The sequence below is a fragment of the Jaculus jaculus genome, chromosome 2 (genome assembly GCF_020740685.1).
Source record: "Jaculus jaculus isolate mJacJac1 chromosome 2, mJacJac1.mat.Y.cur, whole genome shotgun sequence".
In the NCBI taxonomy this organism is placed as follows: Eukaryota; Metazoa; Chordata; class Mammalia; order Rodentia; family Dipodidae; genus Jaculus; species Jaculus jaculus.
The window spans coordinates 180,433,769-180,458,502 of record NC_059103.1 but is presented as its reverse complement, the minus strand read 5'-3'; the positions used below and the strand labels follow the sequence as shown (position 1 = coordinate 180,458,502).

At 39.9% G+C, this 24,734-nt stretch overlaps 1 protein-coding gene across 2 annotated transcripts in view; it reads left to right on the top strand.

The window, feature by feature from the left end:
- The window catches only part of Sybu (syntabulin), a 76,816-nt gene that overhangs the window by 16,095 nt on the left and 35,987 nt on the right, over positions 1-24,734 (top strand). For both annotated transcript variants that reach the window (XM_004661387.2, XM_004661386.2), the window contains exon 3: positions 12,248-12,445. In XM_004661387.2, coding sequence (XP_004661444.2) covers positions 12,248-12,445 — 198 coding nt within the window. The remainder of the gene's footprint in view (positions 1-12,247; positions 12,446-24,734) is intronic.

Below are 24,734 nucleotides of genomic sequence, written 5' to 3'. Positions count from 1 at the left end.
CTAGAATTCCATTTTGTTCAATGTGTGCTGCCTTAAAACAGAAAGGATTGGGCTGGAGAGATGGCTTAGCGGTTAAGCACTTGCCTGTGAAGCTTAAGGACCCCGGTGCAAGGCTCGGTTCCTCAGGACCCACGTTAGCCAGATGTACAAGGGGGCACACGCGTCTGGAGTTCGTTTGCAGAGGCTGGAAGCCCTGGCGCGCCCATTCTCTCTCTCCCTCTATCTGTCTTTCTCTCTGTGTCTGTCGCTCTCAAATAAATAAATAAATAAATAAATAAATAAATAAATAAATAAATAAATAAAAAACTATTAAAAAAGAAACAGAAAGGATTTTCTCCCTGGAATTACGCAACCAAACACGGAGTAGCATTAAACCATAACTGAATGTTTCAAGACATTATGGCATACAACCATCTTTCCTTCTGCCTGATGTTATTTTTAAATGTTTTCTGAAATTGTTTAGTTCAGTGTTTTAAAAAACAAGCAAGCTCTGAAATCTAAACTCAAACAAGAGCCAAGAGGTTGAGAGATACTTTTTGGACTTTAGAGGATTATTTTTATTTTTTTTGTTTATTTTTATTTATTTATTTGAAAGCAACAGACACAGACAGAGAGAGAGAGAGAGAGAGAGAGAATGAGAGAGAGAGAATGGACACGCTAGGTCCTCCAGCCACTGCAAAGGAATTCCAGAAGCGTGGGCCCCCTTGTGCATCTGGGTAACGTGGGTCCTGGGAATCGAGCCTCGAACCGGGGTCCTCAGGCTTCACAGGCAAGCGCTTAACCACTAAGCCATCTCTCCAGCCCCAAGAGGATTATTTTTGATATTTTTAAAAATTTTTATTCTAATCTTTTGGTATTTTATTTTTGTAAAATTCTAGCAAGTCTGTGTAACTGGTACATGAAAATTTAAGTGGGGTTTGATCATTGTAGTTGCCACCAAATCTGTTTGAGGACACTGCTTGCTAGACATATTTGTTAAAGATTAGGAAATTTCATAATACACATTCATATGTACTTGTGCATGGATTCCAACGTTGAATGCATAAATTTTGTAAAAGTAGTCATTGATTTTAAATTTCTGTCATAAAAATAATTGTGCAAAAGATATATTTCCTAAAATTTAATAATAAAAGTAGTATCTAATCTTGACTGCATTTTGTAATGCATTCCAAATAGATTTTATGAAAATGAAAGTAAGCCTATGAATATCTTGAAGATAGTATAGGTCAACATAGAGTTGGTCTTTAACTGTAAAAGGACATTTCAAGCAAAAAATTCATTGGAAGAATCCACTAATGAACATATGGAGAGGCTTGACCAAATAGAAAATGTCAAAAGCATGCAGGTAAAAGTTAAAATAATTATTAGAGCCTTATGAACATGAGGACTTCTTACAGATTAATAAATATGAATGCGCAAGTAGAAAAAATAGCAAAGGATATTAACAATTAGTAGAATACGTTTTTAAATAAACAACATACAATGTTAAAACTTACCAGTAATTAAAAACATGAAAATTATGATACCCAAATCCACTTTAATAATTAACTTGAAAAATTACAAGCAAAATAATATTTAATACTGGCAGAAATTTAGTCAGTGAGATAATGTCATATAATAGAAATCCAAGTTGTCTCAAACTTTATAAAAAGTTCAGTAAATCTACAAGATATATGTTCTATGAGCTAATCAAAGATTAGAGCAAGGCTGCTCAGTGGCTATAGGCACTTTAAAAATTTTTTTGTTGTTATTTTTTTAATTTTTTTTTTTTTATTTGAGAGCGACAGACACAGAGAGAAAGACAGATAGAGGGAGAGAGAGAGAATGGGCGTGCCAGGGCTTCCAGCCTCTGCAAAAGAACTCCAGACGCGTGCACCCCCTTGTGCATCTGGCTGATGTGGGTCCTGGGGAATTGAGCTTCAAACCGGGGTCCTCAGGCATCACAGGCAAGCGCTTAACTACTAAGCCATCTCTCCAACCCAATATAGACACTTTTTTATGAAACCTGCCAACCTGGGTTCAGGCCCCCCGTACCCACAAAAAGCCAGATACACAAAAGGAAATATGCAGTTGGAGTCCATTTGTTGAGGCAAAAGGCTCTGGAGTGTCCATGTGAGTCCTATCACTCTCAAATAAATAAATATATTTTTTAAAACACTGTGTTTTAGGGATAATTCTTTAATTTTTTTGACCAAATATATATCTATAAAGTATGTTATTAAATCAACCTTTCCCATTTGTTTATTTGACAATTTCATATGTGTGTGTTTATTTTGAGCATACATACCCCAAATTCTCTCCCTAAAACCTTTCTAGTCCTGCTGAACCTCTCTGTCTCTCCATCATTTACCAGTGGCTATACCATTGGAAAGAATAACTCCCCTTAACCCAGCAGCCATTAACTACCGTTAGCTCCTCAGAGAGGGATCTGGCATCATGAATTCCTCCTCTTTCTCTCTCTCTATCTATCCATCTCTCTCTCTTTCTCTCTCAGAGAATATTGATACCCCCAGTCCTGTACAGTCTTAAACAGGTAACCAAAGCTGCTGTGAGTTCATGAATGCAATGACCATGTCACGTCCAGATGACAGCATTCCATAGCTCTCTTCCTCTTCCTCCAGCTCTTGTGCCCTTTGCCCCTCCTCTCCCATGATGTTTTCTGAGTTTTGGAAAGGGTGATACAGATGCTACTTCTTAGCTGAGAACTCAATAGTCACTTACTTTCAACTGAGAAGAGCACTAATCTGTGTATATAAAAGTGTGTATTGGGAAGCAGCTTAAAAACATACCTATTTAATAATAAAAAAAAAAAAAACACTAGTAGGATCAGGGGCGTATGATCTCCCCAGCTATGGGCTTTTGATTTTTTTTCCTGTACCAGGCATGCATTCCCTCTTATGGAATGAGCATCAAACCCAGTCTGAAAGTAGTTGGTTACCCCTTATGACTGCCATGCCACTGTTACACCCTTGGGGGCATCTTGCCTAGAAGGTCAGTACTGTAGCACAAAGGGTCCACTGCTGGGAGAAAGTGTTGAAGACTTTTCTCCCACAACAGATTGCATAGCACCTTCTGGCTGTATGAAAGCTAGCCACCAGGGAGGAAACTTCCAGTTCAGTTCAAGCTTGATGTCTCTATAACATACAAGCAAAGGATGTCTTCAGCAAAATTGTCTGACCAATAAGTTCTGGTGGGAAACCAAGAACAGTGGCAACAGCCTGTATTGTTTGGGGGAATTCTGGATCTTCCCTGACCACCAACTCACAGGAGGGTAACCTATACCTGACACTGATACTTTTGCTTATCAGTCTGTGGCTTGTGGAAGCAGCAGTATTCCTCCATGCAAAGTATCTCAGCAATAGATTTCCCTATGGATTTTCATATCTCCTAGCTTTTTATTTTCCTGGTAGTGAGAAAAATAGAAATATCAAATATCCTATAAGATGAAATTGGTCTTTAAAACCAATATTCACAACTGCTTTAATAGCACTTGTTTAAAATATTTGCGAGATATTTTAAAACTCTTTTATTGAAGAACATACTTTGTATGGATGCATTATGGGTTGGTACCAAATTTTCCCTCCTCCCTACCCCTATTCAACTGCGGACCTTTGTCAGTGGAGTTGCTGGTATTCCCCATGGGTTGTGGGTTACACACTGTGAGAACACCAGCATAAACTCAAAATCAGAGACTAGTGCAGTATGTATATCATCATGTTAACTTACTACATATATCCCTTTTTATCCTTTGCTAAATCATTTTATTTAGTTTTTTTGCTTGTTTGTTTTTGCTTTTGCTTTTTGGGGTTTTTTGTTTGTTTGTTTGCTTTTTTTTTTTTTTTTTTTTGAGATAGGGTCTTACTCTAGCCCAGGCTGACCTGGAACTCACTCGATATTTCCAGGCATGCTTCAAACTCACAGTGATCCTCCTACCATTGCCTCCCGAGTTCTGGGACTAAAGCATGTGCAACCATGCCTGGCTCTTGCTAAAACATTTTCAAGCCAATCTCCAGACATCATGTCATTTCATGTCTACTTTCTTACCTTAAGATCATTTATAAAAGCATGCATACACACTTTTGTTATATCATCACAGTACTCTAATTAACATAATGATAGGGAAGCACTAAAATATCCCTAATTGTTTGAAAAGTGTGTTTGCTTCCTTAATGCATCATGCAACCTAGATATCAACTGTTTTTTTGTGGGTTTTTTTTTTTTTTTTTTTTTGATGAAGCCAGATAGTAAATATTTTTTTACTTTGCTGGCCAGACAGCCTCTGTTGCAGTTATTCAGCCCTGCCATTGTTGCTAGTAAGCCATGACAGACAATGAGAAGGATCAGAGTGGCTGTGTTCCAACAACACATTATTTACAAAAGCACATAGGGCCGAATTTGGCCTGCAGGCTGCAGCTTGCTAACCTCTGATATAACTCATTAATCTCCATGTATTTTCAAGAAGAATATTAGTTTTGTTTTTTTATTTGTTATGTATACAATGTGTATACAGCCATGTTCATTAGCTTCCTCCTTGTCCTCCCCCCTCAGAAGGACTCTCCTTATTGGGGAATGTGTGTTGTGTGTTGTGGGGATAGCCATCAGTTGTGGGAAAGAGGCAATGTCTCTGTGCATAATGTCCCCACTTGTGGCTCTAACAGTCTTCCCTCCCCTTCTACTACGAATTTCTCTGAGCCATGTTGGGTTCATTTTAAGTCTACTTCACTGATGAGGTCTTGGGAGACTCCATGTCTCTGGATATCTGGTTTGGTAGGAGTTGAGTATGCCCTGTGTCTATTTCCTTCGCCTTTGTGCTGATACCAGGTTCACAAAGAAAGCAGCACTCTTGCTCATTTCCCCAATTACTCTATCGTTTCATCTGGGGCCCTGGTGAGCTGCAATGGGTTGATTCTCTCCTTAGGTTCTGCATCCATCTGAAAAAGAGAAGCAAATTCTCCAACAGAGAACTGAAGTCATCACTAGATAGGGATTACCATTATTATTTTAGAGAGAATTTAATAGGTGTAGGCCCTCTTATAACCCATGATTGGTGGGAGCTTGATATTGGAGAGCAGACTTGTTTTTTGCATATGGTTCTCCCAGTTCCAGCTATGGGTTCTGTTCCACTGAGCAGATCCATTAGCCAAATTAAGAGTAGTTAGTTACCTACCATGACTATGTGCCACTATTGCACTTGTGTGAGCATCACATCAGGTTGTTTGCTGCTGAGTAGCTTATATCATGAGTTGCTTGGACAAATGTTGGTCATGTTCCCCCAATTGCTCATGTAGCACCTTCTGGCACTAGCAGGCTATCTGGGGACTGACTCTTCCAGATTCCAGTCTGGTTAATCCATGTTCTATACCAATAGCATATAATGTTTTTGCAGTAGGGTCTTACCATTAACCTTTGGTGGGTCATCAAGTACTCTAACAGCAATCTGTCTCTTGGGAAACCTGGTAGGTCTCTCTGATCAATAGCTCACTGTGGATATTATCCACATGGCCACATACAGCACCAAGGAAAAAAAGGAAGAAAAAGATAGGTAATATAAAAGAGACAGAGAGAAGGGGAGAGATTAAACAGGAGAAAATTAAGGTTAGTCATCATACCCTCTCCAGAGCCCTGTGATTCTGGTGTTCCCTCTAAGGACCTAATTAAAGTTCAACCTTTTAGTCTGTCTTTTAGGATATAGGATTGTTATGATACTATCTCCATTTGGGTCCAGTTTTATGTACCTCCCCTACCCTTACCCTTCCCTTCCATCCAACCCTCCCTATTTTCCAGTCCTTGAGATGCTTATTAGGTATGTCAGCATCTTGGGCATATTCTGGTTAGGAGCCACAGATGGGTGAGACCATGCAACGATTATCTTTCTGTGATTGGATGAGTTTTCTGAGAATGATCTGTTCCAAGTTTGGCTATTTTTCTTCAAATTTCATTGTGTCATTTTTCTTTACTGCTGGTAGAATTCCATTGTGTAGATATACCACATCTTGGTTATCCATTCATCTAATGATGGACATCTGGGTTGATCCTAGCTTTTAACTATTATGAATTGAGCAGTTATAAACATTGTTGAGCAAGTCTCTCTGAATTGAGGCATAGAGCTTTTAGACTAAATGCCCAGTAGGGAAATAACTGGGTCTGTTGGTCAACCTTTTTAGGAGTCTCCATATAAGAGCATTAGTTTTAAAGTGATATCAAATTTAGGGACTATGTTGTATGGCAAGATACTTAGTAGAGAGTTATTTTCTTAGATTTGCTTGTTCTGTTGATCCTGTTCTGGTGCTGTGGACCCTTGTACTTGTTAGGCAAGCTATCTCCCATTGAGCAAGTCTGCATAGGGAGTTCTGTCCTATCTCACACCCTTCAGAAGATACACAATGTTCTTCGTCCCACTGTTGATGATGCTAAGAATGCTCAGTGGGTCCATGTGGACAAGGCCAGATTTTCCTACTTTGAACTCTTTGTTGGTCTTTTGTTTAATGGTTTCATCCATTAGGTTTGTTGCCTAGCTCAATTGTTTCATTAGAAGTTGCAAAATAGTAATTTCATTATTCTGTTGACTTTGATTACCTAAAATGCTTTTGTAAAGAACTTTCCAATATCATTGAAGGATTTCATTTACACTGAATAAAATACAGCTTGCATTGGAACATTTTTATGAGTAGCATATCTGTACATTCTTTTCTCCTAATGGAAAAATTTTAAATAAAGAATTTGTTCCTGTATCACTTCTAGTGATTTCCAGGGAAAACTTGGGGAGTGAAAGGGACCTCTTTCTCTTTATTTTATTTTTTGTGGAGAAATTAATTCATATATTTATGTTTATTTATGATGATTATGAGTCATTTGTATTTATTATGTTTTTGGTGCTCATATCATCCCCCTTTGTTTTGCAAAGCCCCTTTGTGTTGGTCCTATTACTATTAGTAATTTCTTGCTCACTAAACTAACAAGTTCCAGAGAGAAATTTTTAATAGCAAAGTAATGACATTGCCCATTAATGTATGTTGAAATTTTGATTTTAGCAAGCAGACAAATAAACCATATCCATTATGTTTACAAAATGTTAATGAAACAAATAGGCCAGACTGGTCATTTGTGGTGGGATAACAATTATAGGAAAAAATATTTCCTTGCTTCTTTGTACTCTTCTACATAGAGATTGAGTAATACTTAGAATAGTAAAAAATTCTGTTGAGATTTTAATATCAACAGATGATTTTCAAGTTCTTTTAACCAGCAAGTAGAACACTTATAATAAGATTTAAATTATTTTAGATTGTACTTATATTTTTCAGAATTGTAAGTAACTGAACAAGTATGTAAAGAGAGGAAAATAACCCCCAAACTTTTTAACATCATCCAGGCAACAGGATCACAACAGTTGTCTGTTTCTTCAACCTGTCTTTACCAACCTTAGGAATCTCACTAGGAAACCTCTGCTGGTACATTTCCTACACTTCCTTAGATAGGCCACAACTTCTAGAGGTACCTGAGTATGTGAGTGTCCTTTCTTCCTCCCTAATTTGTAATGGCACATTTAAGTAAATGAAGAACAATAGAATAACCTATTCTCCCTCTTTCTCTCTGACAGGGTCATGCTTCGTAGCCTAGACTAGTGATCCCCCTGCTTTAGCCTCCTAAATGCTGGGATTCTGAGGCTGTAGATCCAATTTTTTTAAAATTTAATTTTAGTTTTCAGTGAGCTTAGAGAGTTTTAGGTATCATTCTGGCGTGTGTTTTTTCAAATACAATTTGTTTTATTTAACTCTCCTCACCCTTCTTTCTAACCCTCCTCCCTCATATGTCCGTCTTCCTTCTGTTTACATGCTCCATGCATCCTCTTCCCAATCCCATTCCTAGTCATCTCTCTGTGCCTGCTCTTAGTTACCACTCAAGCTTTATAGGTTTCCCAACATACTCCTTTCTATACATATATGTAGACATTACAAACTCAATATATTTAATATAATTCTTTCCAGATCCAGCCATTTTCCTGAAGACTTCATTATTTATTTCATTTTTCTGTACTGTTGAGTAAAATTCAAGTGCTTATATGTATCAGACTTTCATTATCTGTTGATGGTATTCTATAAATCAAAGAGGAATGTAAATTTGTCTGCTTCATCGTAAGTTGTTATCACTTAAGTATGGCCTCCATCCTGGTGGTATATTGGACCCAGCTAAGCAGAAATTCACATTGCTGAATCTGGGAGGAAATTGTTCCATTTTTAATGAGAATTTTTATACATGTATAGTATGCATTTTGATCCCATTGCATTGCCTTGTCCCTCTTCTCCCTTCCCCATCTCAATGAACCCCTTCTTCCCAACTAATCCTTCTTCTACTTTGATGTATTTTTTTTCCTTTGCATGTGTATATGGCCCACTGAGTTTACCAGTGGCTCACCACTGAAGAAAATGTCTCCTGCTCCCCACCAACCATTAACTGTCAGTAACTCCTCAGGGAAGGATAAAGGCTTCATGTTCACCTTCATCATCTATGACAGAGTTATAATGGGCCTCATTACTGTCTCACTCTGTAAACCATGTAAAGCGGGCTTCATATTTTTAAATATAGGTATATTTGCCATGAGTAATGGAAAAGAAAATGTACAATTGTCATTATGTGATAGCTGTGGGGCATGTGCGTGTGTGTGTGTGTGTGTGTGTGTGTGTGTGTGTGTGTGTGTGTAACTCCTCCTTCTCAGCAGATCAGCAGCCTTTTATGTTCTCTTTTTGAAGCCTTGGCACAAAGCTTCCCTTCTGGTCAAACCATATTGAAATGATTTTACTAATCTGAAGCATTTTTCTGAATCAGTCAAACCTAGATCAGTCATTTAGGGTTTTGGCCATTTCTTGTCCAGAAACAGTTCCTTTATTCCTATCACAACTAAAACTTTTTTCATTGAGAATCTTCTATTAATGTAACCTACAAATGCTACTGTTTTAACTACCAAATTTGTAAATCTGTAGATTGCCTGGGGAAAGTTTAGTACTCAGTTTAGCAGTGGAAAACAGAAGTCATGCTCAGTTCAACTATAGCAGAGCTAATAAACAATTTCTTTACTGTGTCCTGTGTCATCTGGCAATAGTACAATAATCTAAACAACCAAAGAATATCAACTTAACTTAGAATTCTTAGAATCTCAAACTACATGAGAACTGAGAACATCCTGCAGAATTTTGAAAATGGCTCTCACTGTCATCTGAATTGCTAAGAGCAGACAGTGGCTTGAGAAGGGGACTAGCTGAAAAGATAATCTCTTCTTCAGTGCTGCACTGAAAAACTGCCCAGGCCCCATGAGTGACCACAGGATTCTCAGGCATGTGAAGCTGTGTCCATAATGGACTCACTTTGCATGGCTTTGGTTATAACAGAACTAATGGCTTGGCCCTTTCTGAACAAGATTCCTTTGTTAGTTGGTCCCCTTAGCCAAGTCAGACAAATACTCAGACTGCTCTAGGACACCATTGATTTTTCTGGAGTATGCACTTACTTGAACAGACTGGCAATGCAAATGGTGTGCATGAGCTCTTTTGGGGTTATTTATAAGCTCCATCAACATGATGTGGCCTAGGTGCAATGCCTGGACTACTTCTGTACCAGGGTTTGATAAATATCTGCTTAGCCAATGAAAACCTTGTCCCATTTTCCTATCATTTCCCTTTCCCTATGAAGCTTAGTGGTAGACAGTGAAGGAGATGTTGGTGAAGCAATGCAAATGCTTTTAAAGGTATCTAAAGTTCATGATTGATTTAGGCCTTCATCTTCTTATCCCAGCCCTGGCAATACAGGCTGTTAATCCCAGTGGCAGGTAAACTACACACTCCCAAGGGAAAAATATCTACTGCCTCTCCCACAGTGGCTCTACTGTAAATAGTTTAACTCCTGAAATTCTAACTGGATCCTAGCACTAACCCTAGTTACTAGTGAAATCATTAGGGCCGAAAATGTAACGTGTAGCATGATGTTATTATTTAAGTCCAGAAAAAGGTTAATAGAACCAAGCAAAATGCATTTATTTCCTATTTCTTTAAACCATAATTTTGGTAGCATTTTCAGTACTGTTTCTCAATAGTGAACATCATTTAATTTTATCCCTTTGATTCTGAGGGATTTTAACCAAAAAACCCAAGATACTTTGGGTAGACATTCTAAAATATAGATGTTTATTTATTTGGAACCTGTCTCTTTTCAAAAGAAGTAAGTTATGGGGCTGACTCATAAGAAAATTACTGTAAAGGCAGTAGGTAATCTTGAGTGATTAGACCTCATTCATGTGAATTTATCTACTTTGTTAATGGAATAAAGAGAGTCTCTGAGGCACTGTGCAGACTTGCTGAGTCTCTAACATTGCTGTTGCCTGTCTGATTTGAGTATGCGCAACTTTGTGCCTTACCCCACAGTGACACCAAGGACCCTATTGAGGAGCCCTCTCAGGGAAATGGAGATGGGGGTGGGATGAAGGGATACAAAACTACAACCTATATAAAAAATGGTGGGGAAAAAGGAGCTGGGCGTGTCCATGCCTTTATTTTAATCCCTGCACTCAGGAGGTGGGAGGAGTCAGAGGTAGGAGAATAGATGTGAGTTTGAGGCCAGCCTGGAACTACAAAGTGAGTTCAAGGTTAGCCTGGGATAGAATGAATGAGAAGACTCTATCTCCAAAAAATAAAGATAAAAAAAGAAGAGCTCCAATTTCTTTGAGCAAGGATATGCAATTATAAGGGAAAGGTGGAAACAGAAAATGACAAAATAAGCTCAGCAGTAGCAGCCTAGAAAGGGTCTCATCATCCAACATAGGTCCAGAGGTCTAAGGATCAGGAAGGATGTAAAACATTTGCAAGAACAGTATACCACTCACTTCCAGAAACAGACCTTGGCGATCCCATGATTAGTAATGTGTCTAAAAGTCCAAAAAAGAAAAAAAAAATCAAGAGAAATAAATCATTTTGGAGTGCCAAGTTCATTTTGTTCTAGGAACTAGGATATTTCATAATGAAACAATGAAGTAAAAGCCAAAAAAAATGAAGCAATGGCAATTCTTACTTAGATGGATCCTAGACATCACTCAGTCAGCATCTATTATTCAGGTCTAGTTCTTTTTCTGTCTTGATTCTAGCCTGTAGTCCTAAGATAGTATTTGACAGATGTCAAATTATTTTGTTTCCACTAATTCTCATAAAATTTTGAAAGTTCTGAAAAAATTACTAGCACTGTATGTTTTCTTTTATTCTTTTATCTAGTAAAATATTGTTTCATCAAAATATTGCAATAAAGAAGTATTTAGTACTGAAAATATACCAGTTAACAAAGAAGATACAATTTTTAAAATATACCTGTTTATTTATTTGAGAGAGAGAAAGAAGCATGTACAGAGTTTGAGAGAATGGCCAGGTCAGGGCCTCTAGCTACTGCAAACGAACTCCAGATGCATGTGCTACCTTGTGCATCTGGCTTATGTGGGTACTGGGGGATCAGACCATGGTCCTTAGGCTACACAGACAAGTGACTTAACTGCTAAGCCATCTTTTTAGCACAGACTTTTGGTTGCTTTTTGTTGTTGTTTCATGAACAGTTCGTAAGAAAAACTAGAGCTTCAGTGTGTATGTTTCAGAGTTATTTTGCTAGGAAATAAATACTTAAATATTACTCTCTCAAATAAAATATTTTTAAAAAAATTTAAAAAAACCAAAAATCTTTGAGCTAATGTGGCTCAAAATTATGCACTGTAAAAATACTCACATATAGGCTTAAATTTCTATAAGATAGAAAGTTCCAGAAATATTTGTGATAAAAACTTACAATATTTGCCCTTAAAATGTTATTTTTTATGGGCTGGAGGGATAGCTTAGTGGTTAAGGCATTTGCCTGCAAAACCAAAGGACCCAGGTTCAGTTCTCCAGGACCCACATTAGCCAGATACACAAGGGGGCGCACGTGTCTGGAGTTCATCTGCAGTGGCTGGAGGCCCTGGCATGCCCGTTTTTTTTTTTTATCTCTCTCTTTCTCTGTCAAATAAATAAATAAAATAAAAATTTAAAAGTTATCCTTACATAACTGGTATTTTCTTTGCCCATATGAATGGTCAAAATAAAAGGAGCATCCTCCCAAGAGGGTCCTCCTCAGCAGTTCACCTGCGCCTCACAAGCAGAGTCCCTGTGAGTGAAGGAGAGTCAAGCACACTGCATGGCTTCTCTGTGCCACAATTGAACTCTCACCGATTCCTGTCTCCTAGATGACACGGGCTGTCCTAGCAGCCAGTCGGTGTCCCCTGTGAAGACCCCTTCAGACACGGGCCACAGTCCCATCGGCTTTTGTCCTGGCAGTGATGAAGACTTTACCAGGAAGAAATGCAGGATTGGAATGGTTGGAGAGGGAAGCGTCCAGTCAGCTCGCTATAAGAAGGAATCAAAGGGAAGTCTCATAAAGCCAGGTGAGTGTACAGACAACTCCATGTATTCACCAGAAAAATGTCATTGAGGAGCTTTCCCATCCTCCTGTCAAGTAGATTGCTTATTCTTTACTCGGTACTCAGACGCATTTTTTTTAAAGGTGGTAACTTGTAAGGTAGAATGTTTTCTTCAGCAGTTTTTAATAAGTAAGTATAATGATATGTGTATCCATTACAAGGATTTCTTTTCAGGAAACAAATCCGTGTGTGCAAGATGGATGGTATGGATGGTCTGACAGTTAAAAGTCGAGAATCAATTCTAACTTAAATTATAAAATAAAAATACATTACTTAATATCAGCTAAGTGACCACAAATTGGCAAAAGAGCAATTTATCTTGACATAAATCTCTAAAGCTATACATAATTGGTAGCTTAGCTGATTTATTTTTTCAGAGACTTAAATGTGATTGTGATGTTAAATACATATGTTTAATAACTATAAAACACTAGATGTTATAAGAAGAAATGTTGATAATTACTACAATGAATGAAATGCTATGTGTTTCAACAATAGGTCAATTATCAGAATCTGCAATATGAAAATCAGTATTATGCATCTCAGAAGTAAATAAATATAGCTCAAGGCAAACTAAAGCTGTAACTTTAAGGAAAAGGACTCAAGAAATAATATTTGGGAGTTGGAAAGATGGCTAAACAGTTGAAGACTCTTGCTTGCAAAGCCTGCTGGTTGAAATTCAGTTCCCCAGCCACTCACATAAAGTTGGATGGGCATTTTCTTGCAGTGGCAAGAGACCCTGACACACCCATAAACAAACCCATAAATGCAAATAAATAAATTTTTAAAAGAATTAGCATTTGAAGAGAACTTCTAAACTGATTCATATATCTGTTTGGTATCTACATATATATTTATTATCTGTTAATAATCTATGTATATGATCTTTAGAAGACAAATTAATGGCTTGTTCTTATTCCACATTTGATTTTCAGTTTTTGTTTTATGATGTTACTGTGAAGGGGCTATGACTATTTTATTTTTGTGGGGCCAAGCCATGATCTTCTTTCTTTGTTGGATACCAACATTTCTCTGCATTTGGACTTCCTGAAAATTGATGCAATTAGCATATCATAATTAATAATTCTTCATCTTGCTCTTAGCTAAGAAAAGATAATGTCATTTTATTTCAAAGCTAAACTTCATGGAAAAATAATATATTAATTTCTGCTTTGGAATAATATGAAAAGGGGCATAACACACAACAGAGAAATTAAGACAACATGTAAAAGACAAAAATAGGGATTGTATAAATGGCATTGTGTATCCTTACTACTTAAAAAAGAGATAATGAGCCAAAGAATATTATGCAATTATAGCCAGAAGATGTAACCATCATCTTGTGTACACAAGAGCCAAAACTGCCTCTGTCTTTCCTGCATCTTGATTGTTAAATTGAGATTTTTGTGTTGGTTTGTTTTTTCAAAGTAAGGTTTCACTCTATCCCAGGCTGACCTGGAATTCACAGCATAGTCTCAGGGTGGCCTCGAACTCACAGCAATCCTCCTACTCTGCCTCCTGAGTGCTGGAATTAAAGGCACATGCCACCCTGCCCTCCCAGAAAGAGATAATTTTTAACTGAGACCAAATTTTTCAAATCGAGATATAATTCACAGACCACAAAAATCCACCTATTTAACGTGTAGAATTTAGTGACTTTTACCATTATCTTGTTTTCCAAAAATGTTTTACTACCAAAAGGAAATCCTTTAGCAACTTGTCTCCATCCAGTCTTCCCCAAGTCTCTAACATCCACTTATGCACTCTGACTGCCTGGATTTATCTTGCCATATAAATGGAATCACACATTATTTGACTGTGTATGACTTCTTGCACTTATAATAATGTCCTCAAGGTTCATGGGTGTAGTAAGCATATCACTTCATTCTTTTTGTTTGAATAATATTTTTACTTTACAGAAACTTCTATTTAAGAAATACCCTTCAAAATTTTTTTTAGATTTTAATTGAGTGGAGCTTATCAGAGTTCCCACCCATACCTTCACTACCGCTGTTTCTTGCTTTCATTAACTTCTCTCCCTCGTGTGGTCATACATCACATTTGGTGTATCCTTTCCTAAACTGATGAACATTTGTGCTGTGTCTGCATTTTGGTTATTAGGAATAATGGTGCCATGAGCTTGGATGTACACATTGTTGTATGAACATGTTCTTAGTTTTCTTTGACATATAGTTAGGTATAAAATTGTGGGGTCATGTGCAGACGGTATGACTGACTGACGACTGAAGAACTGACAGGCCATTTTCTAACCTGGCTGAACCATTTTACATTCCCTCCAACAATGTATGAAGGTTCTAACAACATTTGGTATCATCTATCTTTTTATTATATTTATTTGTTTGGTCTCTGTCTGTTTTGTGCTGTTACACCTGAATGCTTGAGACAGGGTAATGTAGAAACAAAAAAATTATTTTGTAGAGTTTGGGATACTGAGATAGTTAAGGTGGAGAGCCAATATTTTGTCACAGCCTTCTTGCTATTCTCAACATTATCACTGAAAAAGTCCATGAAGCCTTGAGTAGAACCTGATTCTGTACAGTAAGCTCTTTGTATTTGAGAACAAGCTGCACTGTGACCTGTAGTCCTCTCAACCTCTGGCAAAACTAAACCTGTCAACTTCATGCATGGGAAGAGAGGAAATGCAGGAAGTGAGGCCCTTGGACGACTCTGACGTTTATAAAGTGCACAGACATAATCTGCAAAGCTCAGTGAGGTCCTGCTCCCAGGGTAAAACCTTTCCCCTTAGCCAAAGCTATCTTCAGCTCTGGAAGCATGCTCTAGATTTTTAAAAAATAAGTCAAGCCATCAAAAATGGTACCAACTTATTAAAATAGCAGGCAATTAGTGGCTCTTACACAGATGCTCAGAGGCACTTTAACTAACCAAAGCCTCCAGCTAATTTTAGGAGCATTGCTCTAGATTCTAGAATACTGCTGTTCACCTAGAAAGGAGTCATTAAAATGCCCCCAAGGTCCAGAGAAAGAGCTAGTAGTGGTCGCTGAGCCTGTGACATGTGCACAGAGAAGAGAAGTATATCACAGGGAGCAGGGAAGGGCTTGCAAAGGTGAGCTGCGCTGAGCAAGCCTGTGCCTGGCCAGCAGGGCTGCACCCAGCAGGAAACCCCTTCCTGTCAGGCAGAAACTCCTTCTGGACACTTCTAGGAAGCAGTGAGCCTTCTGTCATTTTGGCTTCCAGCACTTCATACCTATGAAGATTTAGTTAGAAACTGCCAACTAGGAGCTAAAATAAACATTCCTACGGCCCACTTGCCTAGGAGATTTATGTTTTCTCATGTTTTTCATTTATCCACAATTCAGCAAATCACAGAAGGCTGAGTCTCCACAGCCCAGTATTGTGTCTGCATTAGCTAGGTGTCCAGGGAATGCTCCGATGGGAAATAGAATGTGCTCTTTGTACAGGGATTAAGTGAGTGTGAGGAGGGCCTCCACGGGAGACAGCGTGCATGACCCTGTTTTGAGGGAGTTGGTAATTCAAGGCAGCTTACTGCATGATAAATCTGTGTGATAGCACAGATCAAAAGGAAAGCAGTGAAGCCCTTTCTCCCAAGGGGAGCTTTTTGGGGAATCCAGGGTGATTACACTCCTACCCCAGGTCTCCCCCTACATGCAGTTTGCAGTGAGTTTCCTGACAAGATGGGTTTTACCCAGAAATTAAATTTCTAATTGGATTACTGCAATGCTACATTAAAATATTCCTGAGCCCTCTCTAAAGCCTGGTTCATTACTTGAAGAGTATCTTTACCCTCAGAAGCAAAAGATTCATTGTCATTGTTTTACAAAGAGAAGTTCTAAATCCTTTTGTCCACAAGGCTGGTTGGAAAGCTGGGGGAACAACTACAAAATTTAAACAAATAATTAAGAAATATGAAAGGGAAACCACCAAAAGACAAGGCCACAAAGGAGATAAGTACAGAGTAGATGGTCAGAGTCACTATAATTGAGCAGAATCCCACATTTAGAAACTGAAATGTTAAAATCTGCATTTGAAAGATGTCACAGTATCTCCTTAGCATTCAAGCCACATTAGTACTCCCTTGTCACCAGACACCACCCAGGCCATGGAAATGGGAGACCTGGCCCCGCTGAACTATAATAACCTCACAACAATGGCCAGGGATTGCTTACTTGAAATATTAAACAATTTCCCACACTCAGTAGACATTTTCTAGAAAACTCAGAGGGCACTGTGGGTTAGTGACTAAGCAGTGCTAATTCCTGTGACAGACAGAGCCTTTCCCTCCCAGCCTCAACCCAGATGTTTCCCTTCTCATCCCGAGTGCGAGTACCCTTTCTCCCTTTCTACTTCCAGGGCAGTTCCGAGAAATAACAGTTTAGCAGGTTACCTGGAGTAGACCATTCTTAGAACAACCAAACTGTCTGCAGCAGTGCAAGGAGATGGGAGGGCCAGACCCACATGCTTTCTTCCAGGTTAGTCAGCTTGACTGTTCTTGAGGCAAAAAAAAAAAAAAAAACCCACAATGGCCACACACTGGAGCAGTAGGGACATTTTTTTGGCCACTAGACTCAAGTCTACCACAATAGGTTCAGATCTTTCTATCACTGCCTTATAACTGTCTCCTTGTGCCTCAGCCTGTCTGGTGCTAGGATTCCAAGTATGAGCCGCTGCACCCACTTTATAACCACCATCCAGGGGGTGCTTGCTGTCCTTTTGAAACTTTCATGCTCCACATCTAGAAAACAGGCCCTTGAAAAGATTAAATAGGTCAATTCCTTATTAGATGTTATGAATCCAGCTGATGTAGGAATTCTAGGATTCCTCACTGATGCACTAATACAAAACGCCAATGCACCAGTAATTTGGGGGTATCTCCGTATTCTTGTCTGATGAATTCAAAGAATGAAATCCACAGAACAAAGGATAAGGTTCAGAAAGATTTTCTTTTAGCTTACAGCTTTGGGAGGGAGAGCTTTGAGAGAATGGGGCTTAAAGACGAGGAATGCAGACATTTAGAAGCCCAGAAGGTAAGAAAAGGAAGTAAGTCAGGGCTCTTGCTCAGGGAGTATGGGGGTATTCGGAATATGGGGGTGATTTGAGAAGCCCACTTCAAGACTCTGAGGGCGTAGTTTTTATGAGCCCAATGGATAGGCAGCTATTTTAGCCAATCTAGTCCCTATGTCCAGTGTCTGGGGTCAGGATTTTTGGATAAGGGCAATCTTCCCAGACATCTTAATTTTCTCTGAAGGGCCCTGTTCCCAGAAGGAAGTGGAAGGAAATTCTAAGGGGCATAAATAAGGAAAGGCTAGATCCTTCTGACATTTCTGACCTGTAGTAAAGTGTAATGACCTAGATTGTCTCTACAGGCCTAAGGACAATTCCCACATTTCATCTTCATCAGTGTATTCATCTTGGGATTCTGTTGCCTCTAAACTACCCCAGAGTAATCTTTTGCAGCATTTCATGAAGCGGTCACACATCCTGTGCACTTTATCCACAGAAAAGTGAAAGTCTCACACATAACATACATTTATTCAAAATACTGTTCTAACACACTCATGTCATCCCAGCTCACATGCAACGAGAAGGATACTTGATATGAGAAGCCATAGATAGGAATATGAATTTACAGCTGTTTTCTTGACAGTTCCTAAGGGGACAGGAGAACCTGAAAATCCACATGGGCGACCATCATGGGAAACCTCATTCTTGGTTCCTCAGGTGCTTCAGACTTTTGATGCTTTGCAGCATGATGCGTGTGGTCTTTGGTGTGAAATCCGACAGTCATCACGATGGTTGAATTGGCAGAAAATGATGTATAGAAAGGCAGAAAATGTTTTAAGCATTTACAAAACATTGTGTAGAGTATAGGATTCTTCCTTTTAGTGCTGAAAGGCAAGTTTTTGATTATGGGCACTTCGTACATTCTTTGTCTAGGCCTCATTTTTCTAACAATTCATTAGCTATAAGCATGCCTTCCAGCAGCCAAGACTGGCCTTACATATCTCTGCAATGTGTTTCTGACACTAAAATCAATATATGAAAGCATTTGGAAGGTTCTATCTAATATAATTGTGGGATCAAATAATGTTTTGAACTATGGTTAACATTTAAGCTAATAGTTTTTGACACTATCAGTGAAAAATCCAAGAACTTAATTCATTTAATTCTACCCTCAGAGGAAAATAGATGCCATTCTCCTGCACTTTACATATAGGGACAATGATGCATAGAGCAGTTTAGTAACGCATACAACGTCACAAAGCTTACAAATTGATTTTAGGGTAGCCATGCTACTAACTCTTAACCCCTGCAATAGTTGTAAGGTCCCCCTCTAAAGAAATCATTCAATTGTAGTCAGGGAGTAGGACAGAGAGTTATTTTTCTTGACTGTTTATAAAGTCTTAAAGATTCATAATGAGGTAGGAGGATTGCTGTGAGTTCAAGGCCACCCTGAGACTACATAGTGAATTCCAGGTCAGACAGAGCTAGAGCAAGACTCTACCTCAGAAAAGCAGAAAAAAAAAAAAAGAAAAAAAACCTCATAACGATTCTTATGCATTACCGACATTGTCCATGGGTAGATTATATTGGCACCTGATGATAACACAGCCAGTGGGCTTCCACGTCACTGCAGTAGTGTACAGAAAACGTACAGCTGTTTTAGTGTCAGCCAGGAGGACAGGATGAGAACATCAAAGGAGTGTGAAAGTCCTCAGTTATTTCCATTGAATTATGAACTAATCCTTTCTCTGTTGGTTAAAATATTTTATGTGCTGCCCTGCATATCTTCAATGCTTATTTATTTATTTGTTTACTTAGTGTGTGGAGTCTGGGATAGAACCCAATGCATTGTGCCTGTGAAGCTTGCTTAAATAAAGGTCAGTAGGCTTTATGAAAGACAGGCTTTGCATTCATATTAGAATGGGTCTCTGAAATTTCCACCCTGAGAAAAAGAATGTTCACACGTGGTTTAGCAGACAAGCTTGGTGGTGACCTGTCTGGCAGACCACCCCAACAGAGACCAAAAACAGCAACATAAAGCATGTGTGTAATGAGCAGATAGAAGTGTTTATCCTTGTGGCTGGTTTATGTTTGACTCTCATGGCTGCCTCCCATCTGTGCTATTTTGATGACATGCTCAATCAGTGTAATGGTGCCAAATGGACCTTCATGGATGTTCCTTAACAATCAGTGAATTGTAATCGTCTTCCAAAGGTAACTACTCTCCAAATGTAGTCTCCTAGGATTTATCCCCTGTGCAGCATTCTTATCACTGAGTTGGGGAATCTGCCAGATGGTCACTAAGTACTCTGCCATGTTGGGGGACCAGGATAGGCCTCTTACACTTAGCCAAGCTCTAGTAGACCACACACCCACCACTGAGTGTGCTTATCAGCCCTACACATGACAGAAGTAAATGTGGAAACGTCCCTCTGTCATCTACAAACTTGGAAACCAAGAGATGTGAGTCAGGCAGATATGTGCTTCAATTGGGCTGAAAATTGCCCTCATAATGAAGAAGCACTTACTGAAGAAACCTTGTCTGGATCTGAGAACAGCCAACTGAATCAGTAAGATGCACAAACACAGACCAGGGTTCAGGTCTGAGAACGCAGTCACTATGTACCTGAATGCTAAGATGCACAGAATAGAATGTTTACAGCATTTCCATGTAAGGGTCTAAAGGGAAGAGGACCCCCATTTTACCATGTAATTAAAAAAAAGGTTTCTGCAGGCTAGGGAGGTGGATGGGTGAGTAAAGTGCTTGCTGTGCAAGCAGAAGGACCTGAGTTCTGATCCCAAGCACCCGTGTAAAATGCCACTTGTGGCAGGCACGGCTGGGATGCCAGCCGTGGGAGGAGGAGAGACAGGGGATCCCTGCACTCACCGGCTAGCTGCTGTAGCTGAGCTGGTGAGCTCTAAGTTCAGCAAGAGACTCTGTCTCAAAGAATAAGTCAGGGAGTGACTACAGTATAACTCACATGTACTCCCACATGTAGCTGAACATACAGAGAGAGAACAGGTTTTTACTAGACCTAAGTCTGACTTCATACATTCATTCAACAAGTCTATGAAGCACTCTCAATGTGCTGATGCCATTGTAGTTGGTATTAAAGATGGAAGAACAAAAACAGACATGATGTCTATTCTCATAGAATCTTTTATTCACATGGCCATGTGTCATGTATAAGCATACAAGATAAATGCAAATGGCAATAAATGAAAGAAGGCAACGGTATAGAGAGGCGCTGGGGAGGTAGGGGCTATCTTGTGGATATGGCGTTTGTGCTTGGGGAGGGTCTGGAGGACCCTGCTGGTAGACAGGGTGGGGAGTGAAGAAGAGCATAGCAGATGAGGTCCGCATTATCAGAGTGACGGGAGGCCATCACAGGGCTCCAGGGGAAGAGGGGTGATTTGATTGATGAGTTGCAACTCCGTGAAGCTTGGATTATCAACAACTGAAACTGGAAGCAGGTTATGAAGTTCAGATCATGCCATGCTTTTGGAGGCCTTTTTCTTCCCCTCGTAGTGGAGAAGCGCTTACTGCTCCTGCTCTGCTGGAAGCAGAAGGGATTGAGACAAGTACAGGGGTGCCCAGATGTGAGTGAATATGAGGCTTTCCATTTTACCAGTGAGAGCGTTTATCTTACTTGTCAATGCCTGTGAGCTTTCAGATATATGTATGCAGTTACAAAAGCCAATGACTTTGAATTTATTATTTTAGTCAAATACATGTATACTGTCTTATAGCCTAGATGCACTGCTTTTTACTTCTTGTTTTAATCTTTTTTTTTTTTTTAATCACTAGAGCTGCATCTTGTTCATCAGACTTTTCCACAGCAAATAATCCTCCCTTCAAACTCAATTTCTTTGAGATAGGGCAGTTTTGAATCCATGTCTCATTGACTGTCATTTTTAAAGCCTACATGTATTATGAAGGGAAGGGTTATTGCTGGCTCCAAAACACACAGGCTAAGACTAGGGTGATTTGTCTTGGTCTCTCTCTGTCTCTCTGTCTTGCCAAGGAGCATGTGGATATGTGGGCGCTCCCAGCTTATGTACTCCTCTGACAGTCGTCTTCCTCTTACGGGGACGGATTGCTGTCATCTGCCAGGCCAAGAGCAAAGAGATGAGGGACTAGGGAGTACTCAGTCATCTTAAGGTCAAGAAGAAGAAGTGCCACATGTCATTTCCAATTATATCCCAGGGCGCCATAGTCAAATGATGCCTGTTATCACAGAAAGGGGGAGAATGGAGGCAGACATCATTGAGTACCGGTGGGCTGTCACAGTGCTCCTTCCAGACAGTGGAAGGACAGCTGGCTTTCTGTTATTCTGTGGTGGCTGAGTTCAGATAGCTAGCGCTAGAGAGCCCCGTGACCTCTGCCACTTAACCACTGACTGCACTGCCACTCAGTGTGATCCATGCAATCCTGGAGGTGGGCTGAAGGGATGGAGCAGAGACCAAGAGTACTTCCTGTGCAGGTAGAGGGCTTGAGGAGGTCCAAGAGACTGCTCCAGTTCAATCCCCAGGTCAAAGCCACACACACACCTGCCAACCCCAGTCCTGTGGGGAGCAGAGATGTGATCATTGTGAACTTGCAAGAAGAGCAAAACAAGGCAACCTAAGGAATCTGTGAGAGATTCCTAATCAAGTAAGAACGGGTGGGAGAGCAATGGAGCAGGACACCCGAGACTCCACTCAGGCCACCACAGGCTAGTGCACAGGGTGCCCCATGGGCACATGCATGCGAATACTCCACACACACCATATTATGTACACAGATACACACACGTGAACATACACACACTGCATCATGTACAAGCACTTGAACACTCCACACACATATCATGTTATATACACAGAAGTGAACACTCCAGACACACACACACATGCACACAACACTCATATGTACCACATTATGTCTTTTTGTTGGTTTTTCCAAGGTAGAGTCTCACTCTCGCCCAGGCTCACTTGAAATTCACTATGTAGTCTCAGGGTTGTCTCAAATTCACAGCTATTGGCCTATCTCTGCCTCCCAAGGGATGGGATTAAACACATGTGCCACCATGCTGGGCCACACACCACATTATGTACACACATGTGAACACTCCACACACACACACACCACATTATGTGTACATATGTGAACACTCCATATACATTCGTGAACACTCCCCCCACACACCTACCACATTATATACACACATTAACACTCCACACACATATACCATATTAGGTACATACACAAGAACACTCCACACAAACAAAAATACCCCACATTAGGTACACACATATGAACACTCCACATATACACACTCCAAATTATGTATACACGTGTGAACACTCTATACACGCCTGATTATGTACACACATGCAAAAAGATAATTTAAATTTAATCCTTTGTTTTTTGAAGCAGGATCTCACTCTATTCCCAGCTGACCCAGAACTCACCCTTTATCCAGGCTGACTTTGAACTCATGGCAGTCCTCCTTTCCCAGTGCTGGGATTAAAGGTGTGTGCCTTCATGCCTGGTTTAAATTTAAACTTAAAAAAATATACTGGAGGTGTTGTGCCTTAGCAATAACTAGAAAATACATTAAAGAATATCTCTATCCCTTTCATTTTAAACCACCCCATCAGTTGACCTCTAAAGGCAGTCGGAGCCAGCACAGACTCAGGCCACTTCAGATACGCAAGACAGATGTGTCCTTTTTCAAACGGCACTTTTTCCCAAAGAGCGTAATTATGAGAGAGCCCTACAATAAGAGGGACTGGGAAGGCTCCAATAGAAAGAGAGTTCCCCTTCATGAGAGGTAATTTCAGGAGAAGTAGAAATCGCCTTATTTTTAGACATTGAGGTGGAGTGGGCAAGACCACCTGCAGAGCAGGTGGGGGAAGAGTTGTGCAAAGAATAGTATAATATAGTGCTTTCTTTTCGCTTCTTTGTGCAGAAATAATACTTAGCTTTTACACGGCTACAAGGTTCATAAAAGATGTGGGGCTTGGGCTGGAGAGGTGGCTGGCAGGTCCAGTGGTTGCTGCTGCAGAAGCATAAGGACCCATGTTCAGATCTCCAGAGCTCATGTAAAAGCTGGGTATGGTAACACCTGTATCCCCACATGGGGGAGGCAGAGGAAGAACTTCTAGGGCTTCTTAGCTAGCTCGTCTAAACAAATCCAGGGCTCTAGCTTCACTGAGAGACCCTGTCTCAAAAATACTAAGGTAACGCCAGGTGTGCGGGTGCATGCTTTAATCCCGGCACTTGGAAGGCAGAGGTAGAAGGATTACGGTGAGCTCGAGGCCACCCTGAGACTACATAGTGAATTCCAGGTCAGCCTGAGCCAGAGCGAGACCCTGCCTCAAACCCCCGCTCTCTGAAAGAAGTATATATTAAGTGGGAGAGTGACAGGATGACACCCAGTGCTGACCTCAGGCCTCACATGTGTGCATGAGCGTGCACACCACTATGTTGTATACACATGCCAAAGGACAAATGTCATGAAAACTAGAAAAGAGTACACTTGTCACCTAAGCTCTGAGGTTAACATGTACAGCCTCTGTCTTTGCCAACACCACTGTCAGCATGTAAGGGAGAGATTATAGTGGCAATATTTGTGTGGCAAATAGCAATATGCTCAACAGATGATTATTTTCATTATGATTATAAAATCAGGAGAGTTTTCAAATTGCACAATCTTTCATGTATGTGAATATCCACTCACCATCCCAGCTGGCCATGGCGCTTTATTAGTAAGAATTACTCTGATATTATAGAGGGCTGTGGGGGAAGTTTTACAAAATGTGTTTGCTTGTAGAAAGTTCCTGTTTGGAAGAAATATTCCTTCAGTTGTCCCAGTAACTCAAGATTCCAGTTTTTCTCCTCAGAACAATAGGGCTCCCCTATTCCTCTCTTCCAGACAGCAGTGCGAAGTGCCTTGAATATTTAAGTAGCCTTAATTCATGAAGTACTTGGGTGTTTTTCTCAAAATGTCACATGCTTGCTGTTAAATTTAGGGAGACGTGGGAGTCTGATGTCATTTCTTGCTTGCTTATTGGGGCATTATAACCAAAATCTGTTTTTATTCCACTATTGTCAGAGAATTAGCCTTGACAGTTGGTGTGGGCATTTATTTCCATTTGACAACTTGGTATTTCTGCAAATGCTTTGTGTCCATTCATGAGGGCGATGGTTTCATTTGAAACACTGCAGTCACCAGGGAGAAGGGCCTGTGCTCTTCCCTGATAGGCT